General features: G+C 48.2%; 1 protein-coding gene across 2 annotated transcripts in view; it reads right to left on the bottom strand.

The window, feature by feature from the left end:
- Plxnc1 (plexin C1) overlaps positions 1–26,482 on the bottom strand; it is a 151,708-nt gene extending 125,226 nt beyond the window's left edge. For both annotated transcript variants that reach the window (XM_048418318.3, XM_085683337.2), the window contains exons 1-2: positions 25,406–26,482; positions 3,618–3,758 (exon numbers count right to left, since the gene is read on the bottom strand). In XM_048418318.3, the coding sequence (XP_048274275.3) occupies positions 3,618–3,758; positions 25,406–26,467 (1,203 nt within the window). In that variant the 5' untranslated portion in view covers positions 26,468–26,482. The remainder of the gene's footprint in view (positions 1–3,617; positions 3,759–25,405) is intronic.
- Positions 26,483–26,963: the final 481 nt, after the last annotated feature.

The raw sequence follows: 26,963 nt of genomic DNA, 5'->3' as shown, positions 1-26,963 counted from the left end.
CCTGCGAGTTCCACATCTCTTCAGTTCCCCTACAATTTTTCAAAGGCAGAAGGACGGCAGTAAAGGCACTGGCAAACCATAAAGCCTCCAGGTTTTTCACGGTTCATCGCTGAAATATTCCCTTTGGAAGTACTGCCGTCTTCCTGGAGTTAGCGGGGCGGGGTGAGGTGGGGGGATCGCCAAAGACTTTTTTTTTAAAAAAAAAATTGATCCAGTATCTAGGCACAAGTTCAAAATTGTGTTCCCGCATAACAGAACACGATAGAGCTATTTTAAAACTACTGTTTACAAAGGGTTTGAAGCAGCATCTTAATAGAAGCCTCTTTCCTCATTAGCTGAAGAGGAGAAGGATGCAGAGCTGGATAAGGGCTGACCTCAACTATGCAAAAAAAGAACCCAAAATGCTGACAGCAGTTGCCTCTATATGACGCAATTAAGGATCATTTTTTTTCTTCGCCTTCCTCTCTGCCCTGCCCCCTCCCCCCACCCTGCAATTCTCTACGTGAGACTACAGTTCTTTCACAAGCAGGGGGGGGGGGGGAAAATCACTTAAATAGCATGAGGTTTAAAATGGGACCAAATTATATTAAAACTCCATGAGGTTTGCAGAGATTTAAGAAATCGGGTCTTTGCTGGTGGTGGTAAAAACAGCAACTGGCTGCCGGATGCCAGCCTCACACGCAGCCAGGCATATACTACGGTGCCTGGCACATGTCAAAATGCCTTCGCCTCTTGATCGCTGCGAAACTGATGAGTCAGGCTGTGGGTGATCCAAGCCCTTTCTTCTCCCTCTCCTCCCACTGTCTGCATCAGGATGGGCTTTGTTTTCTTTTTGTTTTTTGTTTTTTTTTTTTTTTGCCACTCATTAGTACCTCCACATTACGGCTTAGAAACCGAGCATGTTTCTCTCAGTGTTCATCTTCTCTAACAGTTCCAGAGACAAGTGAGACAAGACAGAAGTGAGGTGCTTCTGAATAGGAAAATCTAGGGGCATCTGTGCCCAATTCTGTCTTTCTTGGGGGTGTAGAGGTTCTCCCAAGTAATTTCAATGGCTACATCCATCCTACACATGAGATACAAGAGAGAGTCTAGAGAAAACTCCCAGACTGGTCATGTGTGGGGCTTTCACCCTTCACAACCTCCTGCCTTGGGAGGGAACTATCCCGGGAGACAGAGTCGGGGTGGGGGGGAGGGGTTGATTCTCAAGAAGTAAGCCAGAGTCAGGTAAGAGGTCCCCTCAACCACAGGAACCCCAGTAGGCCTGGGATCCCCTCCAAAACACTGTTGACTTCCTGAGAGCCCCCTAAGGGAAGAGCCTGGAAGCTGGGGCCCAGGCTGCAAGGTCCCTGTAACTGGGGGCTATGACTCCAGCCCCTGAAGTTGTCCCAAGTTCAAATCCCTGCACTGCCCTTTTGCAACTTTGGCCAGTCACTCAGCAACTCTAGGCCTCCATGCTTCTGCCTGTAAAATGGGGTTGTGAGAGCTGAATTAGTTAGAGGCAGAGGTAGAAGGACTTCACATGTGGGAAACACCATAAAAGTATTAAGTTACAAAATAAAAACAAAATGCTAATCTATCCTTGTTAACTGAACCCTAAACGTGAGACTACAGATGGGGGTGTTAAAGTGGTACCCCATATCCTAAGGAGAGGGGGACTAAATCTCAACTGCCTCTCCATTAGTAACAGCATGAAGATGCAGCTTGGTTCCAACCCCTGGCTCCCAGCAAGCCTGAAGTTTGGACAGCTGCACACGAATGGCTGAACTGAACCCACAGGACAGGGAAGCCAGGCCATCCCATGGGGAGCTATTTATAGGCAAGTCTTCCTTCACCTCCAATCCTCCATGTGACAGGCTGGGAGGCTCAGCTTGGGGAAACAGTGCTCTTGTCAAAACACTTGTCAAAAACATCCCAAATCTGAAGAGATAATTGGTAAGGAGACCCAGGAAGGATGGATAGAAATTTCTTCCACAGGGTTAATGGGCCTGATTGGCCTAACCGGGTTAGTATGTCCAGGGGCATCCCTGGGTGAGGAGTGTGCAATGATTGGTGTCCATCTGTCTCTCCTTTTCCCAGGAAATGAAGCTAGCATGGCAGGAAAGATGAGCGATGTGTATTTCAAAAGAAGGTATACACAAACAAATTCCCTCCCATATGTTACTGGGTTTACTCCAAAGGAAACAGATCCAATCAAATGCCTACCCGGCACTAGGCACCATGTCAGACTGAGGGGGATTCATGGCCCCTTTTACAAGGAGCTTCAAATCCAGTTGGCAGAGCAAATGTGAACCAGAGAGGCTAGGTACCAAGGTACGACCTCAGTAACAAGTCAGCGATGAGGCTGGTAGTGGGTAGCTCAGGAGACAGGGAGAACAAGATGCCTCCAAGGACACTGTCAAAGAGAAGGTGGGGTTTGGGCCAAATACAGAGGACTCAGCAAATCACAGAACAAAAAGAAAAAGAGAAAAACAGGCTGGGGGTAAGGTATGATCGAAGTGTGGACACAGGACTGCACATATACAAGCTTGATACAAGTTTGGTTGGAGGAAGGCTGTGGGTGCAAAGACAGAGTCCTAGGCCATCAGAGATGGAAATGATTTTTTTCTTCCTGGCTTGTCTAGTATAATCTCATTTTACAGCTGGAGAGATGGCGGCTAAGAGAGGCTAAACGATCCGCCTAAAGGCACGGCTGGCCGAAGAGGGACAGAAGCTGGCAAAACAGACCCGCCAGCATTCAATTAAGAATCTGCGCTGAGTGTCAACTGACCGGCTGCCGAGAGAGGTCAAGCCGCGTCTAGGGTGAACGACACAGTTCCCACAATGACTGTGATTGGAGGCCACCGGAGACCTGCAGTTCATGCTTGCTAATGACATTGACAAGAGGATCATGGGAGGATTTCAGTGAAGTCCCTAGGTGGGTCTGTTGGCTTTCTCCTCCTCCATGTTGTCCCTTCCCCCAGGTGATTTTAAAAAAAAAAATCCTCAACTTGACCAGGGACCATCCATATGGTGGGGGAAATGGTCCTATGAGATCAAAGTCCAGGGGAGTCTCAAAGACTTTCAGATTTCGAACCTCTCCTTGGCATGTGTGGGTACAAAGGGCAGAAAGCAAACCCCCTCTGTGGGTGGTGAGTGGGCTGGGGGCGGGAGGGCATGCCTGTTTTTCTTCTTCTTCTTCTTTTCAAGCCTGTAATCGCTCATCTCTTTGAAGTTGTGAGAAATCAGGTGCTTTGTACATTTCCCGTGTAAAGGAGTGAGAACTCAAAGGTTAAGTGTCTCAGGAAGGTGAGTCAGGGATGGGTAGGGGCCCGACCCACATTCATCTCACCCAGCAGCTATGAGTAAGGAAAGGGCCCCTGTGTGGTTCATTCCCAGAGTGCAGGCGGCTGGTGCCTCATTGCAGGCTGAGGGCGGCGGCGGGGGAAGAGGGACTACATACAGATTCCTAAAATTTCTTCCAAGTCTTCTTGGCAGGGGGTCTTCTATGGCATTAACGAAGCAATCTTAGGGGTACGGTCTTGTGTAGAACTCAGGAGCAGGGTGGAAAATTAAAAACAGACAGGTAGCAAGTGAACCTTCTTAAAAGCAGACATCCGAAGAACCACAGAGAAACCAACCTTAAGTAACTGGCCGTCTCCAGTGCCCAAGAACAAGACAGTCCTGTTCATCACCATGGTACCGTAAACAGACGTCAAGTCAGAATGGATCAACGTAGAAGATGCAATTGGCTGGACCTGTTCGGGCCGGTCCCCATCTTTCTGCAGAAACAAACAAATAAGGGGGGAAAAAAACGATCATTTTTTTTTTTTTTTATCATAAGTACCTCTCTTCATACTGCTAAAATACCACTCAGGAACTCTTAGGACGCTTGCATTTCTGAACCCTAGATACAGTCTCTTCAGCGGGATCCTTGGGAACAGCTTTCACCGCTTCCTCTGCCAACTCACCATGCTGGTCCGAGCCAGGGAAAATGACGCGCAGAACTGCGTATTCACACGTACTGGTTGCCAGCACTGAGCTGGCCATCCACGCCACATGCCTGACACCCCCCAACACACACACACACACACACACACACACACACAGGCAGTTTGATCTTCATAGCAGAGTTCTACATTATTGCCAGGAGAGAACCCATTTCTGAATCAGGGCTGGACGCCGTACTGGACGCCGGGTTCGTTCTAAGATGAACTATAATGTAGCTCGTTTTAGCCAGGCATGGGCTTCTGTGACTTGCTCAGACTGCCCTATTGGGTAGCAGGAGACTACCAGTAGGCCTCCAGAAGGGAGGGAATTGGAATAGATGGGATAGTGCACCATGAAGCCTAAAGACTAATACAGAGGGCAGAAGGCAGATAGAGCTGGGGAGGGTGGTAAGACACAGTGACCCAGCTAATGAGGAACTGAGTAGGACTAGACCCTGATCTAACGCCCGCTAAAGGGGAAGTGAAAAGCACAAGCCCTCAACCTAAACGCATTTCAATTGTCAGGCTTTGGAGCACATGTAATCACATGCTTGCTCCTGCTCGTTAACTAAAGGCCCCCTTTCAACCTGGGACCCAGAGAGTGTCAAGCAAAATGTCTTTCCCTTTTTTGTTTAAAAGGAATGAAGGGCCCCATGCTGCTTCCTGCCTCCAACGACAGGAAGCTGAGTTTGTTCCACAAATCTCTGGAAGATAGGGAGCTGAGGAGAGAGAGAGCCGTTGCCCAGTGCAGCTTCTGAACACAGTGTGATAGCACACTTTATCTGCCAGAGCCCGGTTCCCAACTGTACTATGGTTTTCAAAGACACATTTAAATTCCAGCCAATGAGAAAGCCAGCAAACATCAGTAAGCTTCATAGTGGCTCCTGAATTGGGACTGTTTGGGGGGTGGGGGCGTGGAGAGGTGGGCTGGGGGAGCCCAAGACTTATTAACTTCATTATATTATTGCCAACAGTGTTTATGTCTTTCAATTTATGTCTTATTAAATATTCATTCTTTTAAAACCCACCAAGTTTCATTAACATCTAAACTAAATGGATTCATGGACTAAATTGATTTCAGAAGGCTTTAAAGTACCATCGATACTTCTTTGTTGACGTTGTTCTGTGAGCTAGGATAGCATCCTTCAATACCCCGTCACCTTTGCAAGGAAGGAAGGCCATCACCTAAGAGAGGACTCATTTGCATAAAATGTTCTATAGTGAACTCCCTGGAAGAAAGTTTTTGGAAGGCCCACTAGAGATTGATGCTTCCCGTGAAAAGACAGCAAATCTCGTGTAGTTAGGGAAGATGAGGAGCGATCCTGTTAAAATTGAAGTTAAAGGAAAAAGATCTCTGAGGGTCTGTGGACTGAAACAATAGGCTGCTGCTTAGATAAGGAAGCCTCATGATATGAGTAGAAAAAAACATTGGATGACCTTTAAGTTAATAAAAAAAAAAAGAAAGAAAATCCCCACATACACATGGCATATCCTGACTTAAAATAAAACCAGAACTGACCAAGTGTAAGGTCAGTTTATTGTGCTTATTATTTTTTTATGAAATTTCTGAGTGTCACAAGGCTACGTCAGGGAATCGGGCAACATTTCTGAGCTTCTAGAATGTTCTCGCACTACTCTTATTTTTGAATGGTGGACTACGCTTCCTGCCATCTCACAACAGAAAAAGAGTAGAGGCGACGGCTTTATGGGTTATCTCTAAGTCCCGAATGGAACCGGAGTCTTAGGTCTGGTAGGCTGTAGATAACCAAATAGCTGTTCCTATTCCAGAAGGCCATGAAGAGTGAAGTCATGGGAGGCCTTTGCTGAGGCTGGGTGAGACATCTTGCCTGCCAAAGATTGGTCCCAAATCACACAGGCTGGTCAGAAGCTAAAGAGGAACAAGGGGAAAATTGTTCCCAGATTACAATCTCCTGTATCCTAGCGTTGCCCCCTGACTTCTGACCTCTCCCCAGAAGATGCAGTCTTCCAAACTAAGCCCTAGACCATTAGCACAGCTACGTAGCACAGCTGCTCAATCGGTGTCATGGCCACATGTGAGAGCCTGGTGGGACGAAACACACCACCTGGTACGAGCCTGTCTTTGGACTCAATCCGTAGTCACTGAAAGACCTGGGTGATTTATTTAATCAGTGCGGGGCTTTCTCTACTATCTGACTGGTAGGCTAGTGGTGGTGAAGGACTCGCAAGTACTGGTGCACTCGGTAGTGCGAGTAACACTACCTAGCACACCAGGAGTCACAGTGGGCGGTGTGACATCCATTGAATCACCTTCCCTGACAAAAGTGGCATAGGACCGGGAACCTATGTTGAGCCTGGATCCTGTTATTCTCTAGCTAAATTACTTTAGACCCATTGTGTTAGCCTCTCGATCAGCCGTTCTCAACCTGGGGGCCACAATCCTTTTGGGGTCACCTATCAGATATTTACACTATGATTCGTAACAGTAGCAAAATCACAGTCAGGAAGCAGCAATGGAGTCATTTTAGGGTTGGGGGTCATCACAGCATGAAGGGTCACAGCATCAGGAAGGTTGAGAATCACTGCTCTATAGCATGGAAGGGTTGATAATAACATTTCTTCCCAACAGTTGTTCCAAGACTAAAGGAGCTAGTGTACAAGCCTCAGGAGAGTTTGGTAAAGTGCCTGTCACCCAGGAGTACAGGTGAGCTGTGCTTGCCGTCACTGTTTGGAAATGCAAACGGGTACTACCATACCCAAGGTCTCCTTTGCCAATAGGCCTCAAATGTTCTTCAGATCACAATAAGCTAAGCTGGCAAAAACCGCAATTGGTCCAACCAAAGGGCAATTTCACTCACCACTGCCAGACACGTGCTCTCCTACCTACCTCATGGAACTATGGGTTCACTCCCAGTGAGATATAAGGCACTCATCGGAAGGGTTCTTAGGACTTAGTTATCCTAGAGCAGAAAACTCCGAGGGTAAGCCATGGCCTCTTTCTCACTCCTCCCCTTGGAATACAGTTACATGATGTAAGAGAATGTATAAAATGTACGGGTGTATAAAAAGTATGGAATATACATCACGTGCAGAAAAAGGAAGACATTTTTGCTTCCATCAAAGCCAAGATGGAGGCTGAAAACCAGCAGGCTGAGATTAGCAGAGGAGAAAAGAACAGACCCTAGGTTCCTGGGGGCGGGACAGACTAGCGTGACCGCAGCTGTCGCGTTAAGCCACTGTCAATCAATTTTCTGCAAACCACTGTTTAAGAAATGAGACTCATAACTTGCTGGATCAGGCAGCGGACCAGCTGGGAGGTCCTTAGACACAGTCGGAACTTTGTAGCTAATTATGAGCCTGGAAGAAACTAGGAGGAGGCTTGGGCAACCAGAAAATTCTCAGGACTGGTCCGGCTGAATAGAAATGGACTCTTTTATGCTAGAAACGCAGAAATGGACAGGTCGCTGTGAATGGAGAAAGGAACCCTCAGAAGGCCTTTCTGAGGCTTGTTTCAGCCAATGGAAACAAAAGACTGGCCCCAGAGGAACCCCCTCACAAAAGTGAAGTTAATACCTAGGGAGTCGAGCAGCAAAGGGGGAAAAATTGTGCAAGCAGCCCCCCCGCCCCCCCCCCCCCCGTGTCCAGAAATTGTTCTTTCTCTGTTCCCCCTCTGGCCTATTTTCTCTTTTGCCCTTCTCTCCCTTTAGGGCATAATTGTTAATGTCGCTCTCAGCCTATTCTGTCTAGTTTATTATGTGTAATTTCTCTTAGAGCCCCAGCCTCTGTTTGTTCATCTATGTGTAACAAGGTTAATGCCTTGTAATGATGCTTTTGCCACTTCTGCCTTTCATGGAAAAAAAAAAATCCAATCTCGATTTAGCTCCAAGCCTTGCCGCCCTTTGGGCTTTCTTGGTTCCCTGGGCGTCCTTCTGCTTCTCCTTCCTGCCATGTCTAACCATAACCACACGCCCACAGCCTAGCCCTCGCCGAGGGGAAACTTCTCTCAGTCAGAGGAAAAAGGGCCCTCGACTCAAATGATGTTTAGACTGAAAGACAGAGGTTTGGACGCAACACAACAACCTGGGGTGGGGGTGGGGCATGTGACAATGGACGTACTTCCGTGCGCATGCGCACTCGCATGCACGCACTCAGGTCAGGAGTATACAGGGAGCGGGGATCCAAAAGCAATAGGGTTGCTTTCCTTTATGGCAACTTCTATTTTGTTGCCAGTAAACACTAGTTGTATTCCATGCAACTCCAGGGGCCGCCAAGCCACGATTTCTAGGGTGTGAAAGGCAAAGGCCAGCCTTAGCTCTGTCTCCACACGTGAGCAATGATGCCACGTGAGGTACCCGATGACATTTGTGTGGTAAGAGATACAGGAAATGTCCACAAAGCTGGGCCTCCAACGTTGGGCATCCAGAGAAGCGTGGAACCTTTCACTCAAACCCATTGTTAGGAAGACTTCTGAATGTTGGGTTCTCCTTCTAAGACAAAAGAGTGCCAGCTGGTGCTTATTAATTTCTCAGGCTGATAAGATGCCCCTCTTGGGCAGCTCATTTTATATTCTCTTCCCAGGGGTTACCCTTGTTCTCAAACAATGCCTCCATATTTGCTATGTGTGACTCACCAGAGAGCCACTTACAGTTAAGAAAACTCTGCATCCAAGTTCTGGTCCCTGCTCTACACTTACAGCCGGCTGGATCGGGGCAAGGGGGCTCCTTCAGGTCACCACACTGTACAGTGGACACATCCCTACCTCATGCCCTGCCTAGTCCCAGCATCGCCATGAGAATCAAATGACATCATAAGCATGGCAATCATTAGGAAATCATCTTCACTAAACTTAAAAAAAAGTGGAAAAAAAAAGCTTTCGCTCGAATTGAAGTGAGACTTTATCAGCCATTCAGACCGCCCGTGTCCCATCTACTCTTCTGGAATATATATCGATTGGGTCTTACTACGTTTATGGCATCTGTGAGACCATCCGAAGGGAAAATTTACACAGCGATTCAAATTCGAAGGAAAAGCCCAGTGTGTGCAGGAGGTTGATGCAGTAAGAGGGGAGCTGAGGGGCAGAAGTGGGTGATGCTGTCTCCGGGTATAGCTCACCTGCAGAGGGCACTGGAAAGATGCGTGTATTTCACACCGGCTCTTCCGTTCTGCCCTGTGTCCTCCACCTCCTAATCCCACCTGATGCTCCGAGACTTTTATCCTTCTTCCTTCCTTCTTTCTGTTCCTGTTTCACCCCCATCTCAATCTCTTTCCTTCCCTCTGACCAATTTCAGCAAAAATACTTTTTGAAAAGACAGCTAAAATCATTCCCCTAACATTGGGAGTGGCAGGCAGCATGGACACCTTTCCTACATCTAGCATCTCCCTCCCGATCCAACTACTTTCTCCCTTATAACCGCAGCCTGCCCTGCATCTTAAGACTGAAGAAGACGGTCCACCAATATTTGTCCACAAGAAAAGTTAATATTATTCTGGGTGGGATAATTTTTGTTATGAGGCATGAAATACATGGGATACAGACCTTTTTAACAAATTGGGTCCCTGTTCACAAGATGCCAGAAGCACCCTCTACATGCCGACTAGTGCCGACTCCCTTCCCCGACCTCTCTAAAGACACTAATTTAATTGTGCAATGAGAGCCACCAGAATCCACGCATGGCTTCAGAGTTGCTGAAAAATGGCATCCAGACTGTCTTTCTGGCCGCCTTGTCCATCAATACTCTAGCACAACACATTGACAATACCACCGGTCAATCCCAGGTCCTCTACTCCCATCATTGCCCCTGTCCAAGACAGATTTCCCAACACTCAAGCTGTCCTTCTCCTCTCCACAGCATCTACCTGGCTAAGCATCCAGCATCTCCCTGCTGGTCCACTATTCCCTGCCTTATAACCACAACCTGTCCTGCATCCAGCATCTTCCTCCTGGTCCACCGGTCTCTCTCTTATAACCACAACCTGTCCTGCATCCAGCATCTTCCTCCTGGTCCACCGGTCTCTCCCTTATAACTACAACCTGTCCTGCATTCAGCATCTTCCTCCTGGTCCACCGGTCTCTCTCGTATAACCACAACCTGTCCTGCATTCAGCAACTCCCTCCTGGTTCACCGGTTTCTCACTTATAGCCACAACCTGTCTTGTATCCCACCATCAAGGTGCTCTTTAAGACAAATTTGACACTTGCTCAACATTCTTTAATGTTGCACACCTAACTACACTTAGAATTATACCATGCCAGACAGTGGTGGGCCATGCCCTTAATCCCAGCACTCTGGGAGGCCAGAGGCAGGTGAATCTCTGAATCTGAGATCAGTCTGGTCTACAGAGCAAGTTTCAGGACAGCAGAGCTACACAAAGGAACCCTGTCTCAAAAAAAAAAATAAATAAATAAAAAAAAATAAAAAAAAAACAAGAGAATAACATCTATATGACTCCCAGACAGCACCTAAGCTGGCCCCTTGGCTACAGTGGACTTAGCACTTAGCTCTCTTCCTTCAAGCTGGTTTTGTTTCCATAGCAACTTTATTTCAGAAGCAGCATTACCACCTTTCTACCGTAGGGTCTCTCCACACACTATTTCTCTGCTTCTTCCCCTTTAGTCCCTTTTGGACCCGCTCATTTAAATCTTTCCGGTTTGAAGTGAATTTTTCACCTACACAGGAGCTCGACTCTCCCGACTCCCACCCCAGTTGCTACTCCAAACCCTGGCATTCTGCTCACTTCCTTCAGAACACCTATAATTGTTTTTTTAAGTTGTATTTATTGTCTATCTCCCAGAAGACTCTCGGCTCTACCACCGTTTGTCTTATTCTACTTTTGAAAGCAAGCTCAACCTCAGCATCCAACTCACAGTAAACTGTCGATAAATGTTTATTGAATTAATAAATAAACACACGGATCAATGTTTGAATACTTCCGATCAATATCTCATCAGGCAACTATGGAACATTGCTAAGTAGGCTTAATCATTACAGAGTTCTTCAACTGAGCCAAGATTTGTCCCTTGCAAACAGCAGGTCTCGGTTCGGCATCAGGGAGCAAGAGCGAACTACCACTCCACACATTCTGTCGTCAGGAATCTTGGTTTTCTCCAAATCTCATATCCATAGCTCATCAATAACTCATAAGAGACAACTTCTTGATCTATTAGCTTCTTAATCCATAGACAGCCTACTAACTGGGAATATTGCTATTTAAAATGTGTCTCTAAATCTAGTTATGGTGGGGCGCATCTGTCTTTCCAGCATCCGGGAGGCTTAGGGAGAAGGATCGTGGATTGGGGCAAGCCTGGGCTACATTTCAAGTTTTAAGGTAGGCAAGGCTATACAGACACTGCACCTCAAAACAAGAACACGTAAACAGCACCAACAACAAAATAATAAAATGACGTGGCTCTAAGAGTGAAACAAAAGCTCTCAACAAAATACAAAATAAAGAGCAGGAGACCAATCCCCAGGACCCACGTGCGGAAGAAGAGAACCGATTTCTGAAGGTCATCCTGTGATTTCCACATGTGTACCATGGAATGCTCATGTACATGCACACAACAAACAAACAAATGTAATATAACAATAAAGAATGGAGTATTAAAGGGAATGCAAGAGGTGCTTTAATACATACCTTTAATATATACCTTTATGAGCATAGCTCTATTATTTATGAGTTGTGAGAATTTAGGTAGTCATTTCTCCTCTCTGCGTTTTCTTCATCCATCCTTCTACCCACCCATCTGTCTGCTCATCCATCCATCCATCTGTTCATCCATCCATCCATCCATCCATCCATCTACCCATCCATCCATCTACCCATCCACCCACCCATCCACCCATCCACCCACCCATCCACCCATCCATCCACCCATCCATCCACCCATCCATCCACCCATCCATCCACCCATCCACCCACCCATCCATCCACCCATCCATCCACCCATCCACCTATCCACCCATCCATCCACTTGCCGTTGGCTAAATGTCTGACCTATACAATACATATAGGAATAAGTTCATAGGCCAAACAAGTCAATCAAGTAAGCTTTTTGCCACAAAATGAGACACTTTACATTTCATATTATGGTTCCTCATGCTTAAACGAATGGTTTGGAGTGGACAGAACTCAAGGAACCCAGGAGATACGGCGGGTTTTCAGCAAGCTCTAACTGAAGCAGCGCTTCTCCTCATTTTGGATGCAGGCACAGTAGCATTAAATGAAGCCATGCCTTTGTCACCAAAAGAAATCAGATATTTTCATATCATTTCATAGTTGCTGCCGATATCTCAAAATATCATGTAGGCTCATCTCTACTTTGAGATTATGGTGGTTACTGCTGCTAGATCTTGCTGTTGAATGTGTTAAGATATATTACTATACAATGATATATTTGTACAGCAATATAATCGGTGTATTTGGCAGCCCAAATTATTTGATGCATTAAAAATAGGCTTAGGAGCTATGGGTTTCATCAGAGGCCCGCCGCACAGGACTAAGGCTAGGGCTAAGAAAAGCAAATATTGCAGAGTATGGGGTCCTGACACAAGGCGACACCCGCTGCTGCCAGCTGCTTCAGGCCTCCCCCCATCCTGTTGCCTCAGAGAAGCACGGGTCAGTACTTGGAATCCAATTCTTAAAAGGGGTCACTGTGGCAGAGAGGAGCCTTCAGGGGAGGCCAATGAGCAATGATGAAGAGCAGCTGGTGTGTTAGATAACACGCTTCTTCAACCAGGTTGGGGGTAGGGAGGCTCCGACAAGGAATTCCGCCTTACTGAGCAGGAAGTCCCCAGAAACACCCTTTCCCTTCACACTGCCTGGCTTCTCCTATTCCTGTAGACACAGCCCCAGCATCAGCACATCTTGGAAGCCTTTATCTCTCAATGCTGCCACTACCGTCTTCTCCACTAGGATGAAGACACCTTTCTTTCTCAGCAGTTCACAGCCCCTTACCAAAGGCTCACTCACTGTGTGTGTTAGGTAGCCTTGCAGAAAAGGCGATTAAACTAGCCAGGCCACTCCCCTTGCTGTGGCTGGAATGCATCCCCCAAAAAATCCATCGGTTAGAACAGACTCCCCACATCCACACACGATTAGTATTTGAAGGTGGGACCCTTCAGAGGTCATTAAGATTAGATGGCACTGGAAAAAGGGCTCTTGCAGGAGAACTAGGTTCACAAACTAGTTCCCACCCAGCAGCTCACAATAATCAGTAATTCCAGGTTCAGGGGATCTGATGCCCTCTTCTGGCCTCCACAGACATTGCACACACATGGTACACAGCCCTACATGCAGGCAACTCACAAACACCAACAAAATGAAAATAAATCTTTTCTACAAAAGGAAGGCATTAGTGACTTTCTACAGATATCTGAGATGCACTTCTTTTTCTCGCCATGTCACCCCCTGTGTTGAGATGTGCCAAGAAGCCAGGCGGTGGTGGCACACGCCTTTAATCCCAGCACTTGGAAGGCAGAGGCAGGCAGATCTCTGAGTTCGAGGCCAGCCTGGTCTACAAGAGCTAGTTCCAGGACAGGCTCCAAAGCTACAGAGAGATCCTGTCAAAAAAGAAAAAGAAAAAAAGAAAAAAACATGATGTGACAAGAAGGTCATCTCTAGATGCCAGGACCGTGCCAACAGATTTCCCAGCCTCCAGGACCCTGAGCCAAATCAACTTCCATTCTTTCCCTCAGGGTGCACGCAGTCCCAACAGGACTGAGTGGGCCAAACAGAGCCTGGCACATTCCAGGTTTTAGGGAGGAGCAGGTTCCACTTCCTAAATTGTATTGCCGATGCCTGTTTCATCGTTCTTTCTGCATGTCCCAAAGGTATCCAGAAACCAGCAGCACTTAAAATCATCTTCTAATGGGGCTGCTGACAGTTTTCAAAACCATTTCTTAAAAAGGTATTGCATTCCCACCCACCTTTCCACACTCACGGTCGAACTCAGTTCGGGTCCTCCTTATCCTCCACCCCCCCCCCATCACTGGCCCATGACAATAAGTAAGAATCCATCTGCGTCCTCCCTGTCTCCACTCTTGACCGGAAGCGGCATCGTTATTTCTGTCCCAGCAATACTGTAAGAGCATCCCGCAGGCTTCCCTGCTTCCACAGGGCCAGCCGTTCCCCACAGGCCAGCCATTACTTAGGAATTCAAATCCAATCATTTCACTTCCCTTCAAAAGCTCTCCTAGGCTTTGAGAAGAAAATCTAATCTCTTCCCACAGCCTAGGGGTTCTGTTGGGTGGGCTGCAGCTTCCTTCTACAGACTCCCCTCACTTCCTCCCACCCTCAGCCACCCTCATGGTTTGCTCTCTCCACTGACCAAGTCATCTTCCCATGAGCACTTGCACTCAGGTCTGTCGGCAAAGCGCACACCCAGCTATGGCTAGGGGAGCTCTTAAGGAGTCTTATTTGAACTTTCCCTAACTCACCTTCCCCCACACACACATCTGTTTTTTCTCCCCTCTACACACACACACACACACACACACACAGAGAGAGAGAGAGAGAGAGAGAGAGAGAGAGAGAGAGAGAGAGAGAGAGAGAGAGACTTAACAAAGTATCACCGGACCCCCCTCATCTGCAAACTGGGAGCGGCAACATTCCTTACTTTGTCAAATTATGGTAAGGATTAAAGGGGAAAATACTGAATACGTGTTCAGAGCAATGCTATATGATGGCTGCTTAAGTTTTAGCTATTTTAGTGTAAAAATACCTATTTGTTACACATTTATTGTCTTCCCTATTTACGGTCGACAGAAGCGGTTTCACACGCTGCTGACCCCTGTATATAAAGTCAAGATAACTGATCTGAACCAATGGCTCTTCATGTAATCGGCTGCTTTACCCATGTTATCTTGAGTGTTCTTTTTCGACCACACTGGGGTTCGGTAAGCTTCTAAACCACTTTCTGCTTCTTGCAGCCTCCATCCTGGTCTTCTCACCCAGCTCAGCAGAAATTCCTGAGATGACACAGGTGTGTGCGTGGTGGGGCGGGGTCAAGCCCTAGGATCTAGAGACTTTGCAACCTGCTTCACCTAGCACCCCTGAACTTGGCAAAGCTCTCTCCCGGAGCAGCAGGTCAAAGAGGACCCGCTGTTCTTCTGAACATATGGAGCTTCTGGGCAAGTGTTTATTTTAAAAAGCAAGGTTTGGAAAGTCCGAAAGCGGCCATCGGGGTAGATCTATCCACCTTTGCCTGTCTCATTAAATCCTTCGCCATCTGGCCCTGCACACTTATTTCTGGACACTCCCCAGCCTGGGTGAGTGGCTTGCGGCTCAGAAACCCACTCAACATCTCACTCGCATCCAAGCTGAATGCTCTCCAAAGCTCCCTTCTGCGCCTTCTTTGCTAAGCGTCAAGACACCGCTCTAGCGTCAGGTGCCTGCTCTGCGGCCTTCTGGGCCCTCCTATGCTGAGGGTGACTGGCACCCGTCCCTATGGTTTCCAAGCCTCTTTCCGCCATGATACTCCAAGAGTGAGTAGCTGACCTTTCAGAGAAGGCTTGCTCTCCAGGAGAGCGTCAGCTGGCAAGCCACCACTAGTGAGCCACATCTGGCCTGTATTTTGAATGACCCAGGAACTATGAATAGTTCTTACATTTTTAAATGATTTGAAAACATTTTTTTTTTGCGGGGGGAGAATAACTCATGACAAGTAAAACTTAGGAGTTCAGGTTTCAGTGTTCATAACATCTCACAGGGACCTAACTCTAGGATTTATTGACGTAGCAATTGTCACAGGACAATGTGAGGTCAGTAGCTATGATTAAGAGATTAATCATAATTAAGAGATTGAGAGTCATTTGCAATGACTAAAATCTTGACAACCTGGCTCTTCACCAAAAAAAAAGTTTGATGAACTCCGCGTAACAGCAGGGCTTTGGGGCTAGGATTAGCACCAAGGTCCCTAACAACTAATTTCTCTGAGAAAACCATTACAAGCAATAATTGAGTAGAGGAATGAACCCAAAACCCAGAGCTCCTGTTGAAACACTCAGCCCCCAAACAGGGGGTTCCCATCAAACCCCTTCCCTCAGGACTCAGAGCCTGCAGAAGAGGAGGCAGAAAGGGGACACCGAGAAAGCAAGGCCCTCTGAACCAATAGGACTGATGCACACATGAACTCAGAGCCTGAGGCACCATGCACAGAACCTGCATGGGTCTGCACAAGGCAGGGTCCTAGAGCTGAGAGGAGCAGTGGATGTTCCCCAACACTAACCCAGAAGCAATTGCCAACCGATAACCACTTTCAAATAACAATTTAGTTTTCTCTACGGGAGTCTCCCTGGGCTGCAAGTCCAGCAGTAGGTGGACAATAGAAAATAAACCCAATGGCCATGACTTTTTTTAAATCTTATTTTATATTATATTTCTGTTTTTACTTTACATGCCCTTTGATTATATAGTATGGCTTCCAGGTTAGTGTTTTTACTGAATTCCTAAGTTTGCCAATGAGAGGAGTCTGTGTCTATGTTGGTTTCTTGTGCCTTTTGGGGGGCTCTTTTTCTTGTTTGTTTTAGTCCTATTCCAATATATTAGTTTTGTTTTGTCTTATTATATTTTATTTTGTTTTATGATTATCTCTTAGAAGCCTATTTGTCTTTGGATGAGAGACAGAAAGGGGTGGATCTGGTGTGGGAGAGCGGGCGGGGGGGACTGGGAGGGGTAGAGGGAGGAGTGGATCTGGTGTAGGGAGCAGGGGAGGAACTGGGAGGGGTAGAGGGAGAAGAAACTGTAATCAGAATACATTCTGCAAGAGGAAAAAGTTATTTTTCATAAAGGGGAATCAGCTACAGTAACTGAAATATTGGTAAAATATCAAGAAAGAATCTTACAACTAAGAAAATTTGTGAGCATATCAAATTAAACAACCAACCTACCTACCTATGGCTATTGTTCCCCTGGCTCTGATAAATGAGACCCATGATTCCAACTAATTGTCCCCATAGTGGCTTTGAGGCGTCTCAGTTTTTGATTTGCTTTGTTTCATTTGGGTTTTTGTTTGTTTGTTTGACTGTATGGTTTGGCTTTCTGGGACAGGGTTTCTCTGTGTAGCCCAGGCTTTCCTGGAACTCTTTGTAAGCCAGGCTGGCCTTGAACTCACAGAGATCTCCCCGAGAGGACTAAAGGTGTGCACCACCACCACCCGGCTGAAGCTTCTCAGTTTTCATGTGCCTATACACATCCAAGGAAGGAACAGTCACCAGGAAACCTTGATATGACATCATGCTATTATAATCAAGAGTTGGTCAGTTTGTCTTCTCCCTCATTCCTCAGGACCTGCAGGGACCATCATGTGTTTGACTTCCTTCTGACTGGATCAAAACTTTGCACCTGTTCTGAGGGCAGCAGGTGCCTACGTTAAACAAGTGTTCACGATCTGGTGTGAAAAGGTGGGTTGAGCTCAATTCCATCTCTTTCCTGGTGATCTGAATTAAATGTCCTAGAGACCCAGTGGCAGTTATCAGCCAAAACAGAAGGTATTAAGATATAGTCTGGGTCAAACTGAGGCATATTTAGGTAGACAAAGCAAAGGACACCTATTTGAGGAAGCAGACGAAGCTACTTGGGAACACAGCCTGCAAGCTAGCACGTTCACTACAGGACCTTAGAACCTTAGAACGAGCATGCGTCATTTCCTGATGTATTGCAGACAGAGATCCTTCAAGTTGCCTTCAATTCCTGGCCACCTTTAACCCCACATTCCAGGGCATCATCCTGTCTCCACGACCAATCACAGTGGTGGGGACAGTCAACGTATACACAGCATTACCTACATTCTATATGAATGCATGGATTCAGACAAGAACCATGCACCCTAGGCAGGATCCATACATACCAATGAAAGGGCAAGGCACAGAGAGGCTAACCATTTGCCCAAGTTTGCATATCTGCTAAGTGGCAGCTTTGGCTCATTGACTTGACTCTGGGGTCTGCACATGTAACTCTTATAAGGCACTATCTCTCTGCCGCTCTAAGGCCAAGCTTATCATGTGACTCCTAAGGGTTCTGTCTGTGAAATCCCTGGTTCCCTTACTTGAGCTGATGCATGGACAACTTTATAACCAACTGTGCCCAGCTAGACTAGGCCTCAGGATTGGCACTGAACAGAAGAAAACCCTTGGAGAGCATATCTGATGTGTGGAATTGGCTATGGTTCAGAAGGTTCTAGACATCCTCCCACATCCTAGGATAAAATGCAAATAAACTGTTGTCACGCAATGTGAAAAATCTAGTTATGAGAAGCTACAGGTTTTACGAGATTTGGAATACAGCCCCCAAAATGTTAAGGCTTTAAAAATCTGTCTAGGTAACACCTTTGAGCAAACAGGAAAGAGAATGAGTAACAGGATTAAGTGATTACTTTTTATGGCTTTTTATGGTAAAAATGCAAGGGCTGAAAATGGGGAAATCCCTATCCCAAGCACCACAGTCAGAACACAATGGAATTCACTTTCTTTTACTAAAGCATGGATGCAAATCACTTGAAACCTATTAAAAACACAGGTTGCCGGCTAGAAAGATGGCTTAGTGGTTAAGAGCACTGTGCTTTTCTAAAGAGCCCACATTAGATTCCCAGCACCCACATGGCAGGTAACAACCATCTGTTAACTCGAGACCCAGGGGACCAGACACCCTCTTCTGGTCTATAGAGTCACTGCATGCATATGCTGCTCAGGTACACATCCAGACAAAGCACCCATACACATAAAATGAAATAAATAAACTCTACAAACAAGCAAACCCACACATTGCCCACTGTTCTGATTGACCAGGCCATTTCCTGGGGAGATGTCATACACGTTTGCTCACCCCAGATAAGGAGGCCATAACAGAACAATGTATGTGTTACCACCATATTTCATCTTGGTGAACTAACAGTTTTATCTGGGTTATGTACAGGAGCAGGAATGTATCAAAGACCCCTGTATCACCAAAGCCCACCCCAGCAAGGGTGACAGCTCACGAAGCTGGGAACCTGGAGCACACTGCACAGCCTACAGGCAGCTCAACAGGTTGGAGAGTGTCATTTCCAAGCGGCTGTGGTCTAAACCTCTTCTTGGCAGCTCTGGCTTCTGCTTCTTCCTGGCAGTTGGTCTGGTCTCAGGTCTTTTTGGCAGTGCTGTTTGCCTGAGGGGACTCTCAGTTTTTATTGTTTACATTGGCAGGGAGGGGCTTAGGGAGTCTGCTCAGTTTCAGGGACTTCCTGAAGCCATTTTGAGTTGCTTTCCGGCAGGATGGAACATTTTCATCTTTTAGGAAATTTACTCAACACCAGCCGCACCCTCCACTCATCTCCAGAGTCTCTGATTTAGTAAGGCTGATGTTGGATCCAAGAATTTACATTTTTAGCAAATCCCCAGGTGATGTTGGCACTGGTGGTTCACACACCACACTTTAAGAATCACCGACATAAGCCAGGTGCATGCCTTTAATCCCAGCACTCAGGAGGTAGGGGTAGGTGGATCTCTGTGAGTTTGAAGCCAACCTGGTCTACAGAGTGAGTTCCAGAATAGCCAGGGCTGTTACACAAAGAAACCCTGTCTCCAAACAAAGCAAAACAACAACAAAAAGAATCCCCGACCTACAACATGAAGCCCTTCTCTCTAGAATTTAAATGTTGTTAAATCAGCCACAGAAATCGCAATCATGCTGGCTTCTATGATCAACAATATCTCCCTGACAGGCAACGCAAGCAGTCTGGCTACTGATATGAACAGAGATTTTTTGAGAAAATTCAGAAAATAAATAGAATACCATCTAACCCAGGACTTGAAGAGAAGGGATCCTTGATATAGCAGTTATTAGGTAAAGGACAAAGTTTAAGGGGAAACATGGCAACCAGAACCAGGAAAGTCTTGCTGTTAAGTATAGCATACATTTATTTCATGTCCAACGTGATCCTCCAAGATCCTCCACTTGCTCATCATTCGACAGACACGTCTTCATCTCTAACGATGTAGCTCTAGGTACTAGAGCTTTAAGAGCAAACACTTGTGAAGGTTATTTTCAGGCCCAAGTGCCAAGGACAACATTAACTAGAAATTAATGGCTGAGAAACCACACCTGGCACCAGACAGCCCTTCCACTGGCAATAACTGTAAACTCAGAAACTCTGTTCACAGCCAAGGATTCTCCGCTCTGCCGTAGATCACCCAACAGCTGACCTTATGGCGATTGAGCTTTGCTTGCTCCACGTAGGACAGGATGGACACCAGGACCCAGTGTCTGTAGGGACTGAGTACCCACAGCAATCGATAAAAACCCAGGGCCCAGACCCAGACCACATACATGCTAAATCCTTTGCTATCTGCAAGCTAGGAACTTAACCAAAGCACTCTGGCCTTCAATTTTCTCATCTCTAATCACCATAATAACTGTAGTCCTTGCCTCATAGGGTGACAGAGAATCAACAGAAAATAAGGCATGTAAATTGCTTTGCACAAACCCTGCCACGAAAACTACTCGGGAGATAGTAGCTGTGATTGCCTTCTCCCTCATTCTAAGTGGATTCTGTCATTACATTTGTCCCTTTGAATCCACCCTTGCATGTCAGATGTGTGTAAGAAGGCAAAATTCACCATCTCGTCTACAGAAAACAAAGAGGGCTAGACAGAATCGTCCCAGGGACCGGAAGGGCGATAAACATCACAGGAAGACTGCATTTTGAGGTCAGCGGGTCATACCGAAAAGTAGAATTGGGACATCACTACTACACACAGTAGCAACATGTGTCTTGACTGTTGCTGGCAGAGACTATGAAATCATGTTGTGATTACCTGCATGACAGTTGAATTGTATCAGGATTTAGAATTACGTGAATACGGAAGAAAGGGGCATAGCCACCTGCGACAGGTAGAAAGAACTAGAAGGGTCAGCTGTTTGAGCCAAATTATGAGAAAATACAACACCCTCTACAGAGGGGTAACAGTTGTATTTAATCCACAGGCAACTCCAAGACCCAACTACGGCAGTCAAACAAATCTAGACTCGAACACAAACATTTCCACGCATTGGTATGCCAAAAGTAGTAGGAGTTCAGAGACAGAGAGGAAGTGAAATTAACTTCATAAATTAATGCACATAATTAAAAACGTTCGCTGCTATATTAATCTAAACACAGGTAAGTTATGGAACATAATGAAGAAAGCAAACCATGTGACATTTTAGAGTACAGCCCAAGACTGGTGGCAAATACTGTCCCCAGAAGGCATGCTTTATTCTCAAAGCTACATCCTAGACCAATGGTTCTCAACCTTCCTAGGGCTGTGACCCTTTAATACAGAGTTCCTCACTTGTGGTGACCCCCGCCACCGCCACAAAACTATTTCGTTGCTACTTCATCACTGTAATTTTGCTACTGTTACAAATTGCAGTGTTAACATCTGATATGTGACCCTCAAAGGGGTCGCAACCCACAGGTTGGGAATTGCTGGTGTAGAGGCTAAAGCAATGGGTTTTAAATTACTTAAATAACAGGTCCCATACTCAACGCAGGCATTGGGTTGACTGTCCTTTGTCAGGAAAGGTGATAAGCTACATTCCATATAGCACACTGTGACTACTGATATGTTCGGTAACTCATATGACTGCTTATAACAATTGTTCTCAACCTTCCTAATGCTGTGACCCTTTAATATAGTTCCTCACGTTGTGGGGACTCCCAGCCGTAAAATTATTTTCATTTTTCTTCATAACTGTAATTTTGCTACTGTTACGATTTGTAATGTAAATATCCGATATGCAGGTATGCTACCCCTGTGAAAGGGCCGTTCGACACCCCCCCCCAGAGGTCACGACCCACAGGTGGAGAAGCTGTCCCAGTGACAATTACTTGCTGCCTTCTTAACTAGGGGACTTTCAGGGAGACGTTCTAGAAGTACCACAACGGCAAAAAAGAATATAGAAATAGATGCCGAGAGGCCTGGGTTTAACCTGGGAGACTTTTATTTTGTTACTGATCATGGCTTCTTCATCTGAAAAAGGGGCTATTCAATAAAGGGCTTCTTACCAGTGACTAGGGGGTCCGTGTGTCTTTGTATGTTTCAACCTCCAGTTCCTTGCCCGAAGCTCACGAACTGTATGGTAGCGCATAGAGCGCAGACAGGCGATGTGCGCCGAAGAACCTACCAATCAGACTTACAGAAGGACTCACGGAAGCATTGTGGGGAGGTGTGCCAGTTAGGATTTCTATTGCTTGACCAAATGCTGAGGAAGGGGTGTATTTACTCACCCTTTCCCTCACTGTTCACCACTGAAGAAAGTCAGGACAGGAACCCGGATGCAGGAGCTGATGCAGAGGCCGTAGAGGGGGACTGTCCACTGACTTGCTCAGCCTGCTTTCTTATAGAACCCAGGACTAGCAGCCAGAGGTATCCCCACCCACAATGGGCTGCCCTCCCTTCACCAATCATTGAGAAAATGACCTACAGGCTTGTATGCTTACAGTCCGATCCTACGGAGGCCTTTTTTCAACCGAGGGTCTCCCCTCTCAGATAGACGGCTTTAACTTGTGTCAAGTTAACATAAAACTATCCCAGGACAGGAGGTGTTAGCCAAACACACACCAGGGGCCTCATAGAGCAGGAATGCAGAGACCGGCTATCAGGGTGCACTTGGGGGTTACAGTTCACGGATTATCTCTGCGAAAGCGCATGGAAATTTGGTGGCGAGGTGGAAAAAGAAAATGCCTTGTGTGTAAATCACTCATTGCACAAGCATCTCAGAAAGTAATCCTCAGCAGGAAAACCTCAAGGACGAGAGAATCAATGGTTAAGAGATGAGAGCGCCAGGAGATGGGAAAGTATTGCCTGGCCAGTTCCATCATTCCCATGAGTTGATGGAAGATGGGCAACAGAGGTACCAGCTGGGAATAGAGGGGGAAGGGGAAGGCAAACCAATCTAGACGTTGAGGTGTTCATTGATGGAAAAATAAAAAAGAAAAGAAACATGGGGGGGGGACTGTTTGCTGGGAAGGAATAGCTAGCCCTTGCTATCTGCTGGGGCTCCCTCTGTAGAGTGTTTCAGGTCCAGCTCCTGTTTTAGGCGCCTATAATTCAGCATGCCATTCAAAACCACATGCAAGACCTGAAAATGAAATGCAATCGCATGACAACATTTCTCGTGAGTGACAGCCGAGGCCACGCTGATCCCGTGACCCCCATTAAACGGGGTTGCAACCCTGCTATTGTCCCTTTGCTGGCAGAATCGGTGGCACCCAGCATAGCTCACTGCTCGCCCAGGCAGGCACTGAGCAACTATTTGTTGAATTAAGTATCTTATCTGCCTATTTAATTGGTTAGAAAATTGTCACTTTTCCCATCAAAACGACCACCTTCCCCCCCCCCACATTCATTCAAATGTTCTTAAAATGCTATCCCATTAAGTCTTTCTCATGCAGCAAGGAATTTACTTAAATAAAAAACTCCCAACTCCCACCTGTGCAGCCGTGACATGCTATTGTTTGAACCTGAGTATATCATTTAGCTTGGATGACAAGCTCAGGGGGTAGAGACCCCATCTTTCAGAACACACAGCTCCGAGAGCCCCGGGAGTCCTCAATAAATAACAACAGCCAGAAACGCTGTACAGGGACCTGTTTTCATTATTTATTTTTTCTCCATTACAGATTTTTGGCAGCATGTGTTTATCCCTCGTTTGATTTCCGAGGGGCAGCTCCCTTCCAGGAGCCCCTATGAAGAAGGAAAAAACAGCTCTTAGACTAAGCCTGCCCCTCCCCATCCCGTGCAAGTAGGAACACCTGACTGAGCCAGAACTGGATTTTGAGTGCATTCAGCATGCATGCTGGGCTTGGAAGGGAACCGAGTCCTCCAGTACCCAATAGGTAGACGCAATCAAGAGAAACATTTTGGCTCTGTACCTCGACACAGCTGTCAGATGGCAAAGCTCGGACTACCATGGTGGTTCCATGCTGTGGGCCTCGGGGCTGTCTTCTCATTAACCCCACAAACTGTGCCTAAAGCCTGAAGCTAAGTAAAAATTCAGGGGGACGATGGGATTTCAAGTCGTTTAACAGAAAAGAAATAAGGCTGTGATTTGCCCAACTTTGGCTATTAGATTAGGAAGAGACGTAAAAGCAGATATTAAATATTAAGTTTGATGCTTATTGTAAGGCTAAGCCATCAGAGGGCAATGTGTGCTCTTTATGTATCTGTTAAAATTATACTAGTAGTGAAATAAAGATGACATGTGCTTGCCCCAACATAGAAGCAGCAAGTGACTGGAAGCTTTTTTCCTCCTTGAATTAATGAGATTAACATTTGGTAAGGTGTGCTTCGCAGAGAAAGGGCTGGAGGGGAGTGTCTTTCTGCCCGCACGCTAATATGCTCCAGAGTCAACGTTGCAGGCGCCTTAGTACACAATAAAGGTACATGCAACAGTTCTCTATGCGAAGACTTCTCACCCTTCCTCCTCTGGTTCATTTTATCGCATAACAATGGCAACACCTGTAGCCCTCAATTTTTGCTCCTTGAATTCTGCCCAGTGATTAAGGGAGGCTCTCGGCAGGCTTCCCTCTCCGGAGCCATATGCAGAGTTCCTTGCCAGCAGCCTTGGGAGGGCAAGGGCCTCGGCAGAAGTGTACAACGCCTCCATAATCCCCATCAACTAGCCCCTCTTGAACTGTCGCTTTATTTTGCAGTCAAAGAACTGTCAATCTCAAGGTTTCAAGCTGTGGCTGCCCTATGAGCTCTGGGAAAAGCTGCGCTTTTTGCCTGCTTCAAGCACAACCCAAGGGTGGTGCCAGTGAGCCCCGCGATCTAGTCTGGGAATCTGCAGCCCAAAAACTGCCTGGAGCACCCCGATACTTTCCACCTCCCCGGGCTCTTCTCTTCAGGGCGAGGCTTTGTATCCGCAAACGGCCTCCCGCCTCCTCCTCGGGTTCTCTCCGCCAGGTTGAGACCACAGTCACCCTTGGCCAGCCACAGCCCCGCCCCCTCGCACTGGGTCATGCTGGGCGGTCTACGAGTGGCTTTTGCACCGGAGCATTATTTACCAGTGTGGAGCAGGTCACAACTCTACCGACCACATCACATGGGTTGCAGCCGGGGGGGGGGCAGCTTTACAAAGGCATGGGTGTGGCAGCGAGTCCTTAGGTTTGGTAGGTTTTCTGTGAGGACATCAGTAACTGTTGTTGACCCAACGGGTCAAACCCACATGCCTACTGAGACTCTGGTCTGGAAGTGGCGTGGGGAAGCTCAGTCCCAAACAAGCGCCCGCATTTGGACTAAAAGGAACGAGAGGCAGCCACTAGAGTTTTGAACCTCCCTCCAATCCTCCCCCCTACCCAGCCGCCCTTTTTACACTTTCTCTTTGGGGACCTCAGACTGCGCTTTAGAGAAGCCTGCAGTCTCTCGGAGAGCTGCTAGCCGTGTGAACCTGACACTTGGTAAATGTAACCCAAGTCTCCTCCTGGGCCCAGGGACAGGACTTACGCAGTTGTGCTCGGTCGCCTGAAAGTCCCAGCTGCAGCTCCTAGCGCGCGCCTGGATCTCACTCATCCTGAAGAGGCAGAGAGCCGTGGTGGTGGGGGAGCGCCTCTCCTGGCCCTCTCCAGTGGCCGCGCTAAACACGCCGGCCCAGACGTCCATGGCCTCCACCAGGCTGGAGGAAAGTAGCAGGCGGCGGCCGTCGGGGTGGCCGTGGCTGCAGTCAAGGGCCGCCTGGCCCTGGAACAGCACCTCGGTGCTCTGTGCGATGCGCGCCATGCTGGGCCAGCCGGTGGCAGCTCCACTCGTGTAGTTGTAGGGATAGTAGGGGAAGTAAACGCTGCCGTTCCAGAGAAAGGCATCCACGAAGTGCAGGCTGCCCGCACCACCGCGCAGTTTCAGGCGGCCCAGCTCCTGCGTGGTCAGACTGCGCTCCTCCGTGTTCTTGAGCGCGATGGCCGTGTCTCGATCGGATGCCGCCGGGTTGCAGCGGTTCGCAGTCTCCGGCTCCGGCAACACATAGGTGGCGGCTACCGCCAGGTACCAGCGATCAGTGCCGCCTGCGCGGTACACCACGCCGGCCGTCGAGCCCTGCGGGTGACACGACACCACCTCAGTAGCATTGCGCAGGGAGCTGCGGCTCAGGTTGCCCAGGGGCCGCACCTCGCAGGCGCCCCGGTCGAAGGTCCAGCCGGTGAGCAGCAGCCCCTCGAGGCCGGTCGCCCCCTCGCGGTAGGGCAGCAGCAGCTTGCTGAAGCTGCTCCCGGGCCGGGGCCGCGCGGGGGGCGCCAACGAGACGGGCTCGGTGCAGTTGCCTGCTTGGTCCCGGTACAGGCGGGAGAGCCTGTGCTTCAGGCTGTAGTCCAGCTGGTCCAGGCAGCTGCCGCTCGCCACAAACACGCCGTCCGCCCGGCTCGCCGCGATGGCTCCGATGGCTTGCTCGGATCGCCACACCGGCTCGTCCGCGCCCCGGGCGGGCGCCGACAGCGCCAGCAGATAGGCGATCAGGGGCAGCGGTGCGGCGGGGCACGGGGGGCGCGGTGGCGCCTTCCTCCGGGAGACCTCCATGGGGCTAGGGGGGCCGCCCCCGGGCAGGGCGCGCGGCAGTTCAGGCGGCTCAGGCGCGCGGCGACGGAGACGCGGGCGGCGGCGGCGGCGGCGGCTCCTGCGCGCGCTCGGGCTCCCGCGGCCGCCCCATCCCCGCGGCTCGGCCGGGAAGGAGTGCAGGGAGGACGGCGCGCGGCGGGCTCGCTCCGGCAGCCTGTGCCGCGGCGGCAAGCCCTGCGCGCTCCGGAGCCGCTTCCTCCTCGCCCGCCTTCGCCGGAGAGTTCCTCTGTGCGGCGCGGGCGCTCGCGGGGAGGCGCGGAGGGGAAGGGAGGGGACGGGCGGAGGGGAGCGAGGCGGCGGGGAGGGCTGGAGAGGTTGGGTGCGCTTGTGCGTTTCACTTTCCCATTGTGAAAGTGGGATGCAACTGGCCCCTTCCTCATCCTCTTCCTCCTCCGCCCTCCGCCTCTCGCCCGCCCTCCCTCCACGCCCATCTCCCCTCCCCTCTTGATTCGGTGAG

This window comes from Myodes glareolus, chromosome 26, assembly GCF_982192425.1.
Source record: "Myodes glareolus chromosome 26, mMyoGla1.1, whole genome shotgun sequence".
In the NCBI taxonomy this organism is placed as follows: Eukaryota; Metazoa; Chordata; class Mammalia; order Rodentia; family Cricetidae; genus Myodes; species Myodes glareolus.
This window is presented reverse-complemented; position numbering and strand designations above follow the sequence as displayed.